Source organism: Poeciliopsis prolifica, unplaced genomic scaffold (assembly GCF_027474105.1).
Source record: "Poeciliopsis prolifica strain line A6 unplaced genomic scaffold, Auburn_PproV2 SCAFFOLD015, whole genome shotgun sequence".
Taxonomy (NCBI): Eukaryota; Metazoa; Chordata; class Actinopteri; order Cyprinodontiformes; family Poeciliidae; genus Poeciliopsis; species Poeciliopsis prolifica.
Window position 1 is genome coordinate 6,082,104 of NW_026562390.1, and position 20,350 is coordinate 6,102,453.

At 37.4% G+C, this 20,350-nt stretch overlaps 1 protein-coding gene across 1 annotated transcript in view; it reads left to right on the forward strand.

Annotated features, from left to right (window-relative positions):
• Positions 1-18,503, forward strand: part of LOC129366672 (breakpoint cluster region protein-like) — a 33,126-nt gene extending 14,623 nt beyond the window's left edge. Inside the window, 15 exon segments of the mRNA XM_055040645.1 lie at positions 3,736-3,857; positions 4,634-4,799; positions 4,890-5,009; positions 6,261-6,336; positions 6,554-6,658; positions 6,877-6,951; positions 7,168-7,265; positions 8,214-8,345; positions 10,395-10,454; positions 10,636-10,745; positions 11,408-11,547; positions 11,784-11,918; positions 12,080-12,185; positions 12,624-12,786; positions 13,077-18,503. Coding sequence (XP_054896620.1) covers positions 3,736-3,857; positions 4,634-4,799; positions 4,890-5,009; positions 6,261-6,336; positions 6,554-6,658; positions 6,877-6,951; positions 7,168-7,265; positions 8,214-8,345; positions 10,395-10,454; positions 10,636-10,745; positions 11,408-11,547; positions 11,784-11,918; positions 12,080-12,185; positions 12,624-12,786; positions 13,077-13,166 — 1,698 coding nt within the window. The 3' untranslated portion in view covers positions 13,167-18,503.
• Positions 18,504-20,350: the final 1,847 nt, after the last annotated feature.

The following is a 20,350-nucleotide window of genomic DNA, read 5'->3' on the forward strand; positions in this document are numbered from 1 at the left end:
AGTTTCTCCCTCCCCTGGAGATGAGTTGATGCACATGAATGGATGCCCCTTGATTGATAGCCTTTGCCATACACAGTGCCTTGTAACGTGCCACCAGTCCACACTGACTGGCAGATTTCTCGTTAATTATTTATTAATGGTACATGGGAGGAGGCGAGACGCCGGGGCTCCTCCCCCCGCTCACAGGGGGGTCATTACTGCACCCTTTCCATTCACACACACTTCCCTACTCCCTGTTCCATATGTTAGAGAAACATACACACTCACAAACACACACACATTTCCTTTATTATCCCTGCAGGCCTCAGTTTCCATCTCAGTCAGTTCAGGCCCCAACAGCAGTTATCAAATATTTATCATGGATACATGAAAGGAGCTTTCTGAAATCAATGGGCTTCATTATATTACACCTTACAAAAGATAAAGTAAACAATAGGCTGGAGTTGTTGTTGTTTTTGTTGTTGTTGTTTTTTTGTCTCTTGCCACAGAGAAGCTGCTGATTTTCATGTAAAAACTGTGCATTTTAACTTCTACACACATTTTCTTTTTAAATAAAAAAATCAATATTAATTTGCTCTTTTTCTTAGGGTTTAAGTTGCATGTTTAGAGTGTGGAATTTCATTTCTCTCAGTTTCATGTCAAGCTTATTTAATTTGTCAGTGATAAGGAAGTTAGCCAACATGGTAGAAACCACAAGTGTATTTGTGTTATTGGCTAAAAGCTAAACAATTGGAGGAGCACTGAAGGGTAATCATTCCCGCCCATGCATAGACACTGAGTCACTTCCAGCTTGGTCAGTGAGGGTATGATGAAACCGATGAGTACAGGTGGGCCCCCAGAGGCCCTGGCCCCGCGCCATAATGAGTGGGGGTGGCGGCAAACAGGAAGCACTTAATTAAAATGCAAATGACGGCTCTCATGTCCTCGCTCTGCTTTGTTTGACTTTTGTATGAAAATAAAAATGCTGAACCAGAAATGCACACAGTCATTTACGCAATTCCCCTTTCCCCCCGCCCCAGAAAAATGTCCCCCAGCCCGCACGCACACACAAGAACACACACAAAAAACTCACACATGTTCACACGAGTGCAGAGGTGCCCTTTAAAGCTAATGCTCTAAAAATAAACCATCCCATTACTTGTGCATTAGGCTCTTGGTGAGGCTCCTCCAAGAGTTGGTCAATATTTAATCTGTCCATGAGCATTTTTTTTTTCTTTTTTTATGCGACGGTCAGCTGCTGGAAAAAATGGGTAAAGATGCATTTCTCTTCCTGCCTGTTAAATACTCTGGCATCCTTTTCTCTGTACTGGAGGAATGCAGCAATAGTACCTTCTAAAGTTATTCATACAATTTGAAACTCAGAACAACAGTTTTTAGACTATTTGATAGGACTCTTATATAAAAGATAAACCTAACATTACAGGTAGCTGTGAAGTGGCAGAAAATATCTCAGTTCTGTCCTTTCTTTTAAGTGCACTAACTTTGTTGTTTTTATTTCACTATTTCCTTCCTTGTCTTTAATTCTTTTATTTCTTGTCATTTTGTCCTTCCTTGTATTTTACCTCCCTTTCTTCTGTCCTTCCTTATGTCTTATTCTCTTCTTTTCCTTCTTGCTTATGTCCATCTTTCTTTTCCTGAACTTTTCTTCATTTTTCTGTTCTTTAACCGGCCTTCATTTCCGTATGTTTTCACAGATTGTAAATTTAGAGCCTCTCCACTGTTACGGCGTATGTCATAAATTCATGGAGAACTTTAGAATTTTGTATTTTAAACATACTTTTAAAATTAAATATGAATTATTTTTAAAAACCACTACAGGATAATCTGTCAGAAATAAAAGGTAGAACAATTTTCTGGTGGGGGTGCCAAATGGTTTCAAGGGTTATGTAGGTAAAGTACAATAATTTCCACATCAAGCTCTAAGAAATTGGGATTACAGGATATTTGTGGATTCCATGCACAGTGAAATACTTCTTGTCAAAAAGCTTAGTGAGGTACAAATGTCTGCTGAGAATCTGGTGGTGATACAAATGCGGGTTCCAACTCGACACAATATGAAAGCAAGTAATCTTGAAGTTATTCATCACAGGTTATGGCTGTTTTACGTTCAATATGTGGAATTAGATTCTGTATTTTGATGATCAGGGAGGCGATAAGTGAAGTAGAGATGGGAATGCGTTGCTGCAATGACACACGGGTCGGTATCTACGTAGAGTAAGAAGCATCTGTGTGATATTTGTTCCTCAGGGATCTCCTCTGCGGCCTCATTCTCCTCCCCGTTTCCTCTCAGACATCGTTGCACAGGTTCTCTCTGTCATTGCTCCTATTTTTCTGCATCTTAGTCACCCTTCCTCAGCCCCCTCCTTACATCATTCACAAGCTTTTCAGCTCTGACTCACAACAGAACAAACCCTCCGATGCGCAAAATTTTTTTTTTATTTTATTTTATTGCGAGCACGTAAATGTTCTCCTTCTGTCATTAGCCTTAGCTCTACTCCAGTTTTCTCTGTTGGTGATTGACACGCTGGAGAGGGGAGGAGGAAAAAAAAAACCAAAGTAAAAACAGAGAGGGGAGGTCAGAAACACGATGACAGGGATGTAGTTGGCTCTGAACAAACATGATGTCATGCTTCGCGGCTTTGCTGCTGGTAAGGATTGTTTACTACAGGTTTGAAGTGAGCAGGAACAGGTTGCACAGTAATCAAACTTTAAACTGTTCAAATTTGTGTCCAAATTTCTGATTACATGTTTTGTGCTTTTCTTCAAACCAAAAAGCTCTTAAAGTTCCTTCATTTGCAAACAATCTACTAAGTGTGTTTATTATCAAACTTTTTCAGTTTACTATCATATTTGTGCAAGAACACAAAAGGATTCCTCATAAGTAAACATCTGTCACCAAGACAAACCTCAGATTCAAGTGAGAAAACTGTAAAATTCTACAAGATATAAAGTCAAGCTGAGACAAGAACAAGATCAAGACTTCAAGAACTGTTTTCACTTTCCTTCCCACAAGTAAAACTGAGGTTAAAAGTGAATAAGATTGAGCCATTTACAACCAAACTGTGGTTTTACATTTGCCTACACTCCTTGTCTTTATAAAGAAATCCTTATAAAATGACTTTACTGCCCCCTTTTGGTTAATGGCATTATTGCACATCTCATTATATAGTCTGACATCAGCGATGAGTACTGACCCCCAGAAAACACTTTTCCTTTTTGTGAGAAACTTCTCATGATTTCTCTGCAGCATAAAAATAGAAGATTCAGATTCTTTTCATAAACTGAACTGATACAACCAGTTCTCAATCTTGGAGATTTTATTTCCATCTTGCAGGCTTTATTGTATAGCTGAGTCCTTCCAAAAGCAGTCGTTTCCTCATTTCTCTCTGTTTCTCTGTTCTTGCTGGTTTAATTAGAGAGAGTATTCAGGGTCTCGCTTAAGTATTTTCTTCAACTTCTTCATATTATGTCACATTCCAACCCCTAACCTCAAATATTATTAGAAAAACATAAAGTACCACAAAATTGCAACATGAAAGAATGAAAAACTGAAAAGTTTCTTTATTTGGACAGTCTTAAAGAGTGCTTCCAACTGAATTCAGAATATATTTATGGCTACAAAAAACACATTTTTGTAGTGTACACAAAAGAGCATGACACAACCACAGCATTAGTTGTGGTTGTGCCATGCAACCCCCCTGCTGATCTAAACGATGCTGTCTGTCGCTGTTGTAGAACCGGCAGCTGCTGAAGGACAGTTTCATGGTGGAGCTGGTGGAGGGAACCAGGAAGCTGCGGCACGTCTTCCTCTTTACTGACCTGCTGCTCTGCGCCAAGCTGAAGAAACAGATTGGAGGGTAAAGAAAACAGTTTGTCTTTGCACAGATAGAAAAAAAACCTCACAGCTATGCACCACAACATTGACACAGATGATATAGGAGTTGGGAAACTGACTCAGGAAGTTTTTAATGGACCAAGGCAGGTTATTCTTTCACAGTTAAACGTGCCATCGGATGAAAGTTGGTGCTATGAAACCCTTTCAACATAATTAGTCAAAATTTTAAATATGTACAAAGGAAAATGAAAACAGAAAGGATGAGTCTAGAGCAACAGCGTGGTATATTTACAAAAAGAGAGCACAGTGAAAGATGAGAGTGATGCCTGATCACTGCATTCTTTTAATGATCAAGTAAAATGGTAACACTCAGGCATCCGCAGCAGAAAGAGCAAACTAATCTGCTAAAACAAACACATATTTTTCAAAGTTAAAAATGTTTTAAGACTGAAATATCTACAAACAATACAAACCAATAATGAAGACAACATTTTTCATTGGAAAACATCAAAGATATGTTAAGCGAGCAGTTGCATGCTATGGCACTTACACTCTAGATGATGTTGCAAAAATCCCATCTGCATCACATAAAGCTGGAGCCAAATCGTGATTTCCACTACAGATGGCGAGTGAGCCCAATATGGACTCCAAAATGCCACCAAAGCCTCTCCCTAGTAGTCATCTGTATCAATTATCCTGCTTTATTGATCCATCTCCTGCTTTCAAACCTACTTTGCTGCATCTACTTTACTTTTATTTCTGGACATTCTAACTTTCTTTTTTCTGATCCAAATGCAGTAAAAACCAACAGTACGACTGCAAGTGGTACATCCCCCTGACTGAGCTGACCTTCCAAGGCCCCGAAGACACTGAGCCTCTCACCATTCCCCAAGTCCCGGACGAAGAGCTGGACGCTGTTAAGGTCAAGATCTCACACCTCCGCAGTGAGATTCTGAGGGAGAAGGTCAGTCGGAGAACTCCTTCCTATATACAGATGATTCTGAGAATCTAAATTTTTGTGGAGCATTTTATTCTTTTTGCTTTGGATTTTCAGAGAGCCAACAAGGGTTCAAAAGTAATCGACCGACTCCGGAAGAAACTATCGGAGCAGGAGTCTTTGCTGCTACTAACGTCTCCCAGCATGCCGCTCAGATTGTTCAACAAGAACGGAAAGGTGAGGATGTGACTATTATGATAATGTTCCCTGCATGTTCTTTGTATTTCTTCTGTCTCTTATTTAACCGTTGCCTTCCTAAGTCATCCAGTACCCAAAAATAAGTCTATCACAAGTTTCAAATCCTTTCCAGCGTTTCTTAAAGTTTGCTAATGAACAACCCAACTAAATTCAGTTTCCCTTCTACTAATTGCTTGATCTTCCATTGTTACACTTTTGTGTTTCAGATCTTCAAATATCAGACAAAGATGCCTTGATTAAATACAAAAATTTGTTTTTAAACAACTGTTTTATTATACTTGGCTTGAAACAAGAGGGTTTGAACAGCCTGTTTAAAGTCATGGCACACCACATAACTGGATTTAAGTCTAGACTTTGATTAGGCTACCACAAAACCTTTTTCTCTCTTTTTTCAGCCAATCATAGAGGGATTTGCTGGTCATTGTCTTGCAGCATATCTCAGATCCACATGAGCTTTCCATGATGAATTATGAATTATTTTTTCTCAAGATATTCTGCTACAGACCCCAAATCGTGTTTCCTTAAATGATGGTTATTTTTATTATAGCATGTTTAACTGGAGGCATGTTGCTTTTTTTTTTAAATGCTCAGAATTTTGCAGCAGAAGAAATTGGCACACTTTCCAAAAAGTTCCACTTTTTCTGTGTGTTTTTTGTTAGCAGTGGTTTTCACTTGGGAACTCTCTAGGATGCCATTTACGCCTTATCTCTTTCTCATCGTTGAATCATGAACTCTGACTTTAACTGTAGCTAGAGAAGTCTTCAGTGCTTCAGATGTTGTTCTGGCTTCTTTTGTGACCTCCTGGGTGAGCTGCAGATGTGCGCTGGTTGCTACAAGCGCCTCCTGAAAAGCTTCTCCACCTTTTGCATGTTTTCTCCGTTTGTGGATGTTTACGCCTAGGGATGGTTTGTTGCTTTTGAGATCTTCAACCTCCATCTTGTCAGACAGTTTCTATTTGAGTGATTTTGTGATTGTGATATTTTAACAGTAATCAGACCTGAGTGTGACTTGTGAAATGTAACTCCGCTGTAGTTAACCATAGCTTTTTACTGTTTTACTAACGTTATCTTTTTCTGATATTAACATTTGTTTGATCTAAAAGAGCTAAGCATTGAAAATAAAATAAAAAAATGGGTCATATACATTTTCCCAGACCTCTATGTTTTCTTATATACTGTTTGTGTGTGTGTGTGTGTGTGTGCGTGTGTGTGTGTTTGTTTGTGTTTTCAGAGTTACAGCCTCCTTATTTCTTCTGACTATGAGCGTTCAGAGTGGAGAGAGATAATCAGGGAACAGCAGCAGAAATGTGAGTGTCGAAGAGATGTCCTCCAGGCATGTCCTGTCTGATCCAATTAAAGAAAAACATACCTGCTTCCCACGTAACAATGTGCAAAGCATGTTTGATTAAACATTTTCAGCAAATCCTGCTCTTTAAGCCTATGACTAACAAGAGCCCTCTCACAATCCAATATGACATGTTTTTGATATCCACTGATATTTACATAAATTTTTGTGTCTTCAAGGTGTTAAAACTCCTTCACTGACGTCCATGGAGCTCCAAATGTTGACCAGCTCCTGTCTCAAACTCCAAACTGTCCACAACATTCCACTTAGTCTGAATAAAGAAGGTAGGCTCCTTCTTTTTGTCCCTAAATGTAGGGTTTATTTGTGCATCAGGAATGAAATTACTACAAAAACAGCTTTAAATTAAATCTTCTCCACTAGCCGGCATTGCTTTAGCTCTTCCCCCTCTGCCTGAATCGACTCCAGAACAAACAGATATGTGCATGCTTTTCTAATCTGCCCCCGCTGACATCCTTTTCCAATCTCTCTGCTGTTTTTCCAGAGGATGAATCCTCCGGTCTCTACGGGTTCCTGAATGTAATCGTCCACTCTGCCTCTGGCCTCAAACAGAGTTTAAGTGAGTCACTCAACTTCTGACTTTATGCAGTAATTATAACATAAGGTAACTCTAATAACCACAGCTTTCATGCTGCATTGCTAAAAGCTCCTATTAATTTATTGTATTTTTGTGGCTGAAAGAAATGCAACCAAGCATTCCCTCTGAGCATACAGAGTTCCCTTTTTTTTTTCTTTTTTATGTGCAATTTCTTCACCATCACCCTCTTTCTGCCAGATCTCTACTGCACATTGGAGGTGGACTCATTTGGCTTCTTTTTAAATAAAGCAAAGACGAGAGTCTACCGATATACAACTGAACCCAAGTGGAACGAGGTAAAATCCAGAACAAATACCCATACTAAATCTTTTATAGTCTCATTTATGACTGTAGAATTGTATGCAAATACCCAGCATTAATGAACCATCTGTTTTGTTTTCCTTGTACCCAGCAGTACACAATAATAACACTTTTTCTTATCTGTGTGGTTTATGCTGCTTCTCATATGTGTAGCATCTGTTGTTTTTATCAGTTGGCTGTGTGTTTCTGAGTAGCAAAAAGATGTCTATCAAAAATCACAAGGATAATCTGCCGCCCAAAAAACATAGAGGAAATGAACTGCTACAAATAGTTATTGCATACAAGCTGGTCTATATTGCACCCTCCACAGTTATTAGCACCCCCCCAGTAAACATTTATGAAACATTCCTATATTTATTTGATTGAATTTATTCATATGTGAAAAATATCTCACATGAGAAGCTAAAGTTTTGATTAAAATCACCGATGTCACAATCATTTCCACAATTACCAAAGGCTTTAAAAGAAATGTGGCTGAAGCTTGTCTATCAGTTTTTGCCATTTGGTTGCAACTCCAGCACATGAAATAGGACCTACTGTAAGAGTGCGGACAATCTGAAGAGATTGTGCAGCGGCTATGTGCACTCACAATGCCACTGCTGACTACGGGAAGAGAGAGTTTAGAAAAATGTTAGATCCTCTTTGAGAATTCTGCTTAACAAAGTGGAAATAATATGAAATAATTAGGATCTGCAGCACACAATGACTCACATCTGTCCAAAAGCGAAATGAATCGACAGTGTGGATCTCAGAACAATGTGCAAACCATATGTAGAGCATCACCTGACATAATTGCAAGGATTGTCGCTCAGCTGTGGGCAGTAAAGGGATAATATTTGTAATATTTGTGATTTTTTTGTCTCACTGTTTCATCTTTCATGCAAACATTGTCTTTCTTTTTTTTCAATTCCTTTTGCCCAAAGGAGTTTGAGATCGAGCTGGAGGGCTCTCAGACCCTGAGGTTGCTTTGCTATGAGAAGAGCTACAACAGGACCAAGCTGAACAAAGAAGACGGAGACAGCACAGACCACATCATTGGGAAAGGACAGATCCTGGTATGACATGATGTCACCCCCTCGTTACGATCCGCAGACTTACCATGACTCAGTATTGATTGGGAGTTATGTCATCTCCTCAGCTGCAAGGCATGAAGCACACATTGATTTGACAGTTATGCACGATGTAGAAAGATGGTTATTAGTGTGTCATAACAATAGATAGTCCAACCTGTGCAGCAACTAACAAATGTCTGTCAGTTCAGCTAAGATTTACTCAGAAGATGATTTTTTTTGACAGACAAAAAGCTGCCATTTTTGACCTTTTACTCATTGTTGTGCTGGCAGGTTTAGCTGTCAGAACTCCTGATGACTGATGGTATCATGACATTGATGGCAGATTCAAAGTGTCACTGATGAGGCTGCCAAGAGAACATCAGCCCAAATTCATCACTGGAAATTAGTAAACATAAAGATCAAAAAAAGACAAATATTATTCTCTTTTTGTGCTTCTAGTGAAATAGATAAAAGATCAAAAGCTCACCCAGAGCAGGTTTGTTTTTGTTATTTATGGGAAAACTGTTTTAATCTGAGCGTTCTGTATCCTGTTTGATTTGGTTAAACTGCAGCAGAAAAGTCTGGTTCCTGGGCTCACAAGCTCAGTGACATGCTCCCCCTAGTGGCACCGTTCAGTAATTCTGAGACCTGATCCTGTCTTAATGGGATGATGTCATTGTAAACCAGCTGCCAGAGATGCGTGACAGGATTTTCATAAATCTGAACAAATGATATTTCTTTTATTTGACAGAAATTCACTTATTTTTAATCTGTTGCTGTCATTTATATGTGGTTGTTTACATGTCAAAATTACCGTTTTTGCTGGCAGAGAATGCCCAGTTTTCTTCTGTCTGGAACAAAGAAAATCAGAGCAAAACAATGGAAAGCCTGGCAGGTTGCTTAGCATAATGCAGATACGCATCATCTGCAACAAGTTATTTCCATATGGTTTTTTTTTAGTCATGTTTCTGTTCATGATTATTTGTTCATTATCCATCTATCATCTGTTATCTATCGATCTATTTTAATTATCTATTCTCTATAGTCCTTCTTCACAGTTTATAGATTCACAGGTGCTATATAAAACTAGCTGAGAAAAGGCTAAGCCCTCTAAATCAAATGGATCTTAGTGTTGTGCTTTTTTACTGGAGCAAATTGAAATCCACACCTTAAAACATTTCAACAGAAAAGCAGCTCTCTTTTTAAATGAAATGCAATTCTTTATAATCAAATTGCTCAAAGTACACACTCAGCGGTACAAGATTCGTTTATGAGAAATGTGATCCGACTTTGTGCACAACCAGAAGAGGCTTTGGCAACATCAATATTCAGTCTTCTGTGTTTCTGCTCATATTCTGCATCATCTCAGCTGCACCAATTTGTACTGCCCCCAGATCCAGTTGGTTTATCAGATCTGTGTGGTTATAATTTTAGTCTCTGGAAATAAATCCATCCATCCATTTTCTGTTCACCCTTGTCCCTAACGGGGTTGCTGGTGCCCTTCTCCAGCTACTTTCCGGGTGAGAGGCAGGGTACACCCAGAATACTCACACATAGGGAGAATTTGGAAAGACCAATTAACCTGACAGTCATAATTTTGGACTGTGGGAGGAAGCTGGAGAACCCAGAGAGAACCCACGCATGCACACGGAGAACATGCAAACTCTGTGCAGAAAGACCTGGTTGCAAGGCAACAGTGCTACCAACTGCATAGCTGTGCAGCCCTGGATATAAATCATATTTGGTTCATCTTTCATCAGGAAATAAGGTGAATGAATGATATCAGCAACTGTCTCCTGCATGTAGGGGGTGGACCTTTGCAGTTGATGTCATAGTTTTATGCATTACTGGTTCCCTTGCCGATCTAGACACAAACAACAAGAGTGCGTAAACCAGTAGAAATTAACAGAAAAAAATAAATTAATTAATAAATTATCAACTATATTTGGACTTTTTCTATTTTTCCCTAACCCCATGTAGTCATATGGAGTAGAATATTTTTGACTTAAAAATGAATTACCATTAATTTTGTATTTTGATTATTCCTCTCAGCTTGATGCTCAGACTCTTCAAGGCAAAGACTGGCAAAGAACAGTTATTCCTATGAATGGGGTGAGTGTGACAGTTATTCTTCACTTTAATCCAATCCCTTTTACTCTGACATTATTGTTTTGGACTTTTTCTAGTAATATCAATCTTTATAACAATATTTACTTGAGATTCTGCAACATTGTCAAATATTAATTTCTAATCTCACTTCTAAACTTGTAAACTTTTTTTTTTTTTCTGTCAGGTTGAAGTGAAACTGTCCATGAAGTTCACCAGCAGAGAGTTCAGCCTGAAGAGAATGCCCTCAGAGAAACCCATGGGCGTGTTTGGAGTTAAAATCTCCACAGTGACCAAGTGAGTTAACGTTAGAAAAATGGAGTAAATGCATAAAAATCAGTCCTCCGTGTTGAGAAAAAAAACAACCATCTGTATTATACTATGATATTCTTGCTGGTCTAACTTATTGTCGTCTTTTCTGTGCAGGACAAATGCTAGCTTTGTCAATGTTTATCAATTTCAATCTTTTAAAACCTACTAGTTAACTGGTATTGTCTTTTATTTAACTGATCATGTTAAAGTTTCCTAACCAGAATCTTTTTTTTTATTGTCCTTGTTCTTGTATTTGACAATTTCTCACTATTGACAATATGTCAATCTCTCACCACTATTAAGCTAGTATAACTGAATAAGAGGCTGGGTTTTTATTTTTTATTTTTATCAACTTTCCTTACACTTAGCCACCTACAGTGTTCTCAAGGAATAAAGAACACATTTTGTTCAGCTTGGCAAGTTATCCATTCATCTATTTGACCTTACTCCATCCATCCATCCATCCATCGCAAAGCTTTTATTAATACATAGGCTCTGGAAGTCTGGTAAAAGTGCAAATTTTGAAATAAAAAAAAGTTTGTGGGAATCTTCACCTTCCAATGAAACAGAATTCAAGAGTAAAAAAGAAAGTGATCTGAAGTAAATTGTTGTAAATTGTCAAAGTGTTTGTTTTTGTCCTGATCCAGACGGGAACGCTCCAAGGTGCCCTACATTGTCCGTCAGTGCCTAGAAGAGATAGAGAGGAGAGGCATGGAGGAGGTGGGAATATACAGAGTGTCAGGGGTGGCTACTGATATTCAGGCTCTGAAGACCGCCTTTGACACCAGTAAGTCCTGCATTAATCTGTGTCCTGAGCTTAAATGATCTGTATACTGCTGTAACGGTATTCAGTGTGAAGAGGAGCCATTAGTTTTCTACACTCAAAACCTTCAAAGGTTTCATTGCATAAGCTATCTTAAACAATGTATTTGCATTTCCTTATCATCATTTTAGCAACAGACATCTTAGCTCCTGTCATGCTTTTCCTCTGGAATTTACTCATTTCTTGTCTTCCTCCTGCAGATAACAAAGATGTGTCTGTGATGATGAGCGAGATGGATGTTAATGCCATCGCTGGAACCCTGAAGTTGTACTTCAGAGAGCTGCCTGAGCCCCTCTTCACTGATGAGCTCTATCCTAATTTTGCAGGTGGCATCAGTAAGTTACCACCCAGTGTTTGTAATTTATTGAATTATTGCTATTAAGATTGAGCTGTTTCAAGATAGTTGCCACACATTGCTTCTTGAAGAATTCAGCTGCATGCAATGTGTGAAAGAGTCGCGTGAATTGTTGCTTTGCTTTCCTTTTCTTCTGTTCAGCCCTCACTGATAGTGTTGCCAAAGAGAGCTGTATGCTGAACTTGCTGCTGTCACTGCCAGAACCAAACCTGGTCACCTTCCTTTTCCTTTTGGATCACCTCAAGAGGTACAAAACACATGACATTATAGTTAGTACCTGCGAGATATTCAGACATGCAACTTCATGACTGGCCTTAGGTTTCAGCTAATATATTTTTGTTTATGTGTATTTTAAACATATTAACATCACCATTTATAATATAAAATACATTTATTTTATATTCATTTTAAGGGTTTTTTTCCCCAAATGCTGAGCTTATTATATAAACTACTTCTCACTTCTACAAGTGTTTAATTTTGTCTCATTGTGTATTTACGTTTAAACTCTGCACCTGGTTCATTGGTTTCTGCATCAGTTTAAGCTTTTGAGTTCTCAAAGCTCTTCTTCAGTTCTCCTTTCAGTAGTTTCCTATTGAGGTAAACTCAAACAACCACCGTAGGCAACAATTCATCACCGTTTGACTTCCTTGGCACCAATGTCACTTATTTGTTGTCCTCTCCCCAGGGTGGCAGAGAAGGAAAGCGTCAACAAGATGTCTCTGCACAATCTGGCAACCGTGTTTGGGCCCACTCTGCTAAGGCCGGCAGAGAAGGACAGCAAGATTCCTTCTAACCCCACTCAACCCATCAGCATGGGGGACAGCTGGTCCTTGGAAGTTATGGCACAAGTGAGCTAAACCCAGCGCCACTCTGTCCTCTCCCGCTGCAATTTTGTCATCGAAGTTCTATCAGAAATAACCAGCTAATGCTGAGTTTCAACAATAATACTTTTGAGACAGTGTCGCCATTCTTAAGAGAATATGGGGTAACATTTCTTTACAGGGATGCAATGCCAAAATATGGAACAATGAGTTATTAAATTTAGGGGCCAAAAAGACAGCTGTAATGGAAAAATACTTTTCAAGATTTTGTATCATGTTTATTTCTAATTCACAGTTTTTGTCTCCTGTTGTTTCAGGTCCAAGTTTTGCTGTATTTCCTGCAGCTGGAAACCATCCCCACCCCGGACAGTAAACGACAGAGTATCCTCTTCTCCACTGAGGTGTAGAGCTTACACAGACCGTCTGCTCTGAACTCATTCTAGCAGAGGTGTAAAAAAGGGGATGGACACTGGCTCAAAGTGAGCCCACTGTAGTGTGTTTTTAAATTGACTTGGAAGGATTGTCTCTACAGAACAGAAGATGGCACCACTCATCTCTGAAGCTCAGAGGATTTGAGGTCATAATTATATACACCATTATCCAATAGTTAGTATGATTCCTGGTACCTGTAGTTATTCACCAGGTGATCTGCTTTTGTCACAGTTTACTTTTTTCTTGTCTCATAAATGAAGACGTGTTTAAAATTCAGTACGTCTTTCTTGACTTTCATGTACTTTTACATTGCGGCATTGTACTCAAGTTTGCATTTATTTTTGGACAATCATTAAGTCTTGAAAAACAAATCATCCCATCTCAAATGTTTTTACACATCCAATCTCTTACATTATTCTCGGTGCATTATTTCAGCATAGACGAGACTTTTGTGGGTTTTTTTGCTCTTTTTAGTCACCGTTTTTTTAAAGGCAATGAAAGCCAACGCCTGATCGTGCTTACAACATAAACAAACACGATTCAAGTTAAGAGCTATGACTTGAAATGTGTTGGGGGAAAAAAAGAACTTAGTTATCCAATCTTTTTTCTTTACAAACCCGAAAAAGCAGATTTATTTGGTCATATTTTTACTTGGTCTCATTTGTTTCTTAAGATAGACTCTAGCCTCAGTGCACAGGAAGCAATATATTTTCTAATGTAGGAATTGTCGAAATGTTCGTCTTGTTGTGACATAGGACATCTTGCCAAACTGTTTTTGTTGTTTTTTGGGGATAAAATGAGGCATGTACATGTTTGTAATCTTAAAGTTGTATTTTGTTTTAAAGTTATTACTGTTATTTATTTTGGGAGGTCCTGTTGAGGAAAAAAGACATTTTTTTTCTTTATGAAAGTGGTAGGTTTTAGTCTCGATCTTGCTGTAAAAGAGCAAGACTTCAGCCTCATTTTTAACAATAATCCCCTGTGAACTCTCCATTTAAATACCATTATTCTTATTATAAAGGTAACGCAAGCATTGTAGTCAAATCCTGTATGCTGCTGTGGAAAAGGCTCAACTGTCTTTAACTGCTGGTGTCTCTTGGCGGATTCTTCTCGCCTCCAGAGACGTCTGTCGCCCGTCTAGTGTAGACTTTATGCAACAGTCATATTACAGAAAAGTCATACAAATCATGTAGGAGATTATGTTTTTTGTACCATTTAATCTGTGGCAACAGAAGTGCACTCATACAATATTTAAAACTACTGTATAAGAATTTAAGTGGCCTGACAATTCTGTGTTTATGTCCAGTGAGAAATGCTTTTTTTTTTTTTTATACCACTCGTTACCCTTTTTGCTATTGTAAAAATTTTCCGGTGGCAACAGCCATGACAAAGCTCATAACTTTCTTTGTTACTGATTTAACATGCAGGCATGTTTTATCATTTTATTGAATTTATTATGGATGACTTTGTATTCAGACTTGATCTATGATATCACCTGTTGCTTTTGTTCTACTTTCTTGCACTCCTAAAACATCTTTTTAGCCAGAGGAAAAATAAACCTTATGATGAGGGTTAGGGTTAGATTTCTGTATACACCAATCAGCCACAACATATAAATCACAAACTCATTATTTCCATATTTCAGGCTAATATTAGGCATTAAATACATGTTTGCTATTAATGCCTTAATCCTCAGGATTTAATAGACGTTTTCTGAGTCATGATAGTTTGTGTCATAAGTGACATGGTCCTTGTAGTGTGCATGTTTTCAGGTCTAGAAAACCACCTGCTTTTACAGACTCTGTAAATCTTCTGAAAACAAAATTGGAATTTTACATAAAGCTAAAAGAACAAGTTCTCATTTGTAACATTTTGAAGTCATGCAAAATAACATTTTATTCATTAATCTTCAGTTTTTTAAATTGTGGAGAACCATGCATGACCCAGTTACTGGTATCAAAGTTTAAAGTTGCAATTTACCTTTAAATTCTAATTTTAAAGTTAAAATTATCACATTAAAAATGGATCAAATAACCTGCTAAAAAATGCACATCAATGCTGGAGGGTCATGAGTTTTTGTGACTTTAGAGAGCCTTTAGTGTTGCTGATAAGCTTGCTGAGTCAGAGTGAATTAGGCTTAAAAGAAAAAGATATTAGGTTGTCTGGAAATATTTCCAGTTCTGAGCAACTCTGACAATCACTGCACAGAAACTAACAAAGTGTCGCCCATTACCCTTTTAAAAGTAAAAGTTTTAAAAGACCAGTGGAGCAGATAGCTTGACTAATTTACCAGCCTATATCCTCTCATTCTACTTGTTTTACTTTATGTAAAAAGTAGAATGCCTGAAATGCTCAATAAGCACTTGAATACCACTACTTGCTCTTTTGGGGGTTTTTTGGATTTTTTTCCCCAGCATTTTAGAAGGTGATTATTTAAATAAAATACTTCGAAATGACTAATATTTTGTAGATAACATATAAATGTAAAATGAATATGTTCCATTATTTTAGCAGTTGGTTGCCTTTGTGTTTTAAAAGTAATGAGATCAGGGTACAGATTTTGCTTTTAATTTTTTGTATAAACACCACATTGCTGTAAAATTGTAGTTTTTTTACTCAAGGTTTTCATACTGTGAGGATCTCATAGGTCCTCCTCCCTGCTGAGATCCCACAAAAACTTGCATGGTCACCATTTTACAAATGGCTTGCACAGACATGCCTTGGGCGATTGATTGGATTTTTGACCTTTCAGGTTTTATCTTTTTATTAAAATTTTTTGCAGCCCTCATTTATGAAGCATAAATAAATCAAAGAAAATCTGTGATAACCTGTCATTTGACAATGGCAAAGCTTTGAGTCTTGCAGTTAATCAATTTTGATAAATATCAAAAATGCATCCAAATCGGAAATCTCCCTGTAGAATCTTTTCCTGGAAGAAAAATGTAAAAATTGGTGCTAATGCATCTGAGCTGATGTGCTTCTTTTGTTGTGGTTGACTGGTGTCTATCAGGGACCTTGCTAAAAAGGGTTTACTATTTATTTTTTTTAACTATGATTATCGACAGAAACGTAGCATACGAACAAGTACGTAAGAACAAAAGCAAGCAATCAGCCTCTTGGGATATTTGAAATCACTGTTTTGATCTTATTTTATTTTCTGGGTTTTTCCTGCTGGCGTGATATTTTTGCTTCCGCAATATAATTTGACTACGTTTCACTCACAGTTGCATGCTTTCAGCCTCGTTTAGAATGTGGACATTCGGTCATGTTTCTCCTTCATACAAAGTCCCAGCTGCCTGTACTTATCCAACCCTTTTGTGCCTCAACACTTGCTTTTGTTTACCACCAAAATTTGCTTTGTCTTTATGTCAGCCGAGAGGCTGGTGGTTAAGAAAGACAGTCATCCTCTTGTTGCCTTTGCTGAGGACAGCCACACATCTTTCATCTTTTACTTATAGGCTAAGACAGGACCTTAAAATACAAGCATGGTCTTAGCTCATTCTGTACATGAGCATTCTTTCATCCGACCTCTAATGCTGTAAGTGAATGAAACCCTGTGCTAAAGTTAATCCTCTAAGTGCAACACCTAGTTTTTTCTCTTATAATGCCTTTTGTGCTGATTTATTTATGATTCCTTCTAGTTCGGTATAAGATGGTCTGCTTGATCTGTTTATTTATGGTAAAATGTCAAATTAATGTTAGAAAAATGTCTTAATATAATGTGGTTTCTCTAGGAAATTAATCTGCTTCTTCTGCTGTATTTAAAACATTTTGTTCTAATTTTGTCTCAGTACAAGAACCACCAAGTAGCTCTGTAGACACATTGTCTTGCAAAAATATTCACACTGCTGAAACATTTTTACATTTATTATTTTCAACCTCAAATTAAATGTATTTTATTAGGATTATATGCTTCACCAACACAAAATAGTGTATACTTATGTAGTGTAAAAGATGAGAATACCTGCTTTAAAAAAAATGTGATGCACATTTATATTGTGAGGCTGTAAAGAATGTTACAGTGCAAGAGGAACTGAAATTATTGGGCATCTGTGAACAGAAATGTTCAACTCTTGTCACAAATTTACAATTGGATTTGGGTTTGGACTTTGACTGGGTCATTGCAACCCCAAAATTTGCTTTGATAGAAACTGCTCCATTGTAGCCATGGCTGGAATTAAGGTCGATTTTTTTTTGCTCGAAGATGAATGCAGGTAAAACTGTTTATTTTTGGTCTCAGCTGTGCACATCACTTTCTTCCATGTGTTTACAGTGGCTTGGTAGGTTTGAAGCATAGACATACTCTTCCCAATTTTGGATGACACATTTCAGACCAATGGAATGAAGGAGTCGTATTGTTGCATGAAACAATTGAAAACAATGTGTCAGTTTTCTTTCTGTTTGACAACTAGGCACTCCTTTGTGTTGGTTCATCACATATAATCACAATAACATGCATTGACATTTCTGGTTGTGATGTGACAAAATGTAGAAAAGGCGCAAATATTTTTTATGAACAGAAAAATAGCATATGTTTTCCAACGTGCGGGAACACTCAGTTCCTGAACGTCAGCACAGCGTATTTATTTATTTCAAACAACAGACTGCCCACTGTGATTGTTTATCTATATGATGTGGACAACAGTAAAGAAAGTGCAGGTTCAAATAACTCAGACTCCTTTTTTCCCATGGAGTGTATAATATGTATGATACTAGAGAATACATAATTTGGTTTCCCTGTTATTTATTGCGCAGCTCTCTGGATCAAGCTGGTACACCTTTAACCTCTTTGCAAATCTGACCTGTCAGTTCGTGGTAGAGGAGAGTCTTATAATGCTCTAAATGTATTGTTTTGCTCCGTCTGTCACTGTACTTGCATGTTCTCACCACAGTCTGTCCCAGCCAAAAATCTCAAGTTTTTCTGTGGGCTTGCCTGACGGTGCATATTGCTTTAAATGTGCATTTATTACATCAGATCCTGGTATTTATTGCCATATTATAGGTGACATGACACAACCTTCTGCTGCCACTTTTCAGAAATCATGCCATCAATAAATTTGCCTACTAAGCGATGTTCTAGTTATTTTTTAAAAATTGAGGACATAATGTTAAACTCCTCGATGAGACATGTTGACCAACTATGTCACTTTCTATTTTTGAGTCTTTTTGTCTCTGTTTAACTATTCAGTGTTCTGCTTGTAGAACTGTAAAAAGGATTACTGTATTCTGAGGGTAAAACATGTTTGAGAGGCATTTGCAGCCTATGTTTGTACACAAAAATAGTAAATAAAATCTCCTGTATCTACAAAGAGCTTGTTGCACTCCTCTTGTGCCTGCTTGAAACTAATGAATCAGCCAAATGTATGATTTTTGGTGCAAACCTGCAAAGCATATGTATGTAACCCTTCTTTCCTCGTCTCAGATCCAATAGGCTGACTCCACGACAGACACATTCAGGTTCATAGTGTTTATTCTTAAGAAAATAATAAAACAAGTAGGTGGTTATCGCCAGTCTAGCAGCTCCTGCCCCCTATACATCAAATAAAATCCAATAAATATCCCTTTACAAACTACAAAGCAATAGCTGCAGATAAAGCAGTTAGAAGCAGTTTTATCTTGTGCAATTAAACAAGCTGAAATGAGCAACGTTAACAATGATGACATTTAAAAAATATACACAAGTTTACAGAAGAGACACTGTACACTATCACATTTGTCCAAAATATCTTGTAAAATATGATATTTGTAAAGAAAACACAGAGCTTATAATAATACATACCATTACTGTCAGTTACCGGTTACTGAGGTAACCACCGTAACAGAACTTAAAACATCAATAAATGTCTAAAGAAACATAAAAAAATAGTCAAAGAACAAACAAATAAATTTTGACAAGCTTCACATTTACATTGCTGCTACTCTAAAACCCGTTTACATGTACTTACAGCAAATATTTATTTTGAAATACACCTGGATAGATGGAGGGTAAGGAAGAAGATTCAAAAATAAGAGCAAAAAAATAAATAAATGCGTAAAACTCTCGCATCAATGTTGTTTAGACAATCAAATCACTTTGCAGATGTTTTGATTAAAACCCTGCAAAATACATCCTCTACAATATTCTAAAGCAATAACTGATTCATCATGCAGAAATTTTCCTCAAACTCCTTTCACTCCCTCTTTTTTTTTTTTGAGTTTAGCTTCATTAGTTTGCGCAAAATAGCCTTCATGCCATTAGAAATTAATTTCATTTCATCTTGTTTGTATCTAGGATGCAAGACCCATTTAGGATCAGAGTTCTTACGACTTCGGATATTGAAACAAAACAACTATAAATGTAGTACATAATACAATATATATAATTTGTTTTACATAACAGAAGTGACATTTGTAACAAAAATAAATAAAATTGGCTGACTTATTCTTCAGATTAAATTTAAGTCAAAAAGTTATTTTCTCCTGATCTGCATTGATGTAAGTGGTTCTTGACAGTTTATGGTTGCCATAGCAAACAGTTACTGACGGCTCGTCCCCTCTTTTTCTCACTATTTTAATATCTATTTTCTGCAAATTCAACTAAATATGGGGTTTAATTTGTATATGTTTTGTAATTGTTATAATTAATATTGTACAGTTCAATTTTGTAATTGCTAACAACAGCCAAGTGTCACTGCCCTAAACTGCAGTCATTGCTCTGCAGTTTAGGGTTATTGTATTTTATTTAATGTGCTGGGGCAGAAGCTGCTGGGCTCATACTAACCACCAGTTTGATTGTACTTCAGATTACATGAGTTTGTGACAACTAGCCTATGAGATGCTGCGAAACATTACCAGCAAGATTAGCATGTGAAAGTGTGTCAGTAACATGTTTTAAGTTGTGGTGGAAATAATTTGGTGGTGAGCGCGTTCAGACCCACCCACTCAGAGAGGTTTTGCTGAGACCTACTTTTGCGGTGATCTGAAAAACTTTAACTTGGTTAGTTTAGTTGTGTGAGCACAAGCCTTTCTATGCTACAGTATAACCTTAAGTAAAATATAGTTTCACTTCTTCACAGTATTCATACAAGAAGCTGAAACAAAATTGTAGATCATCATCTATTTTTCAATTAATTTAGACAAGTTATAATTATTGCTACATTGCTACAATCTTGGCTTCAAC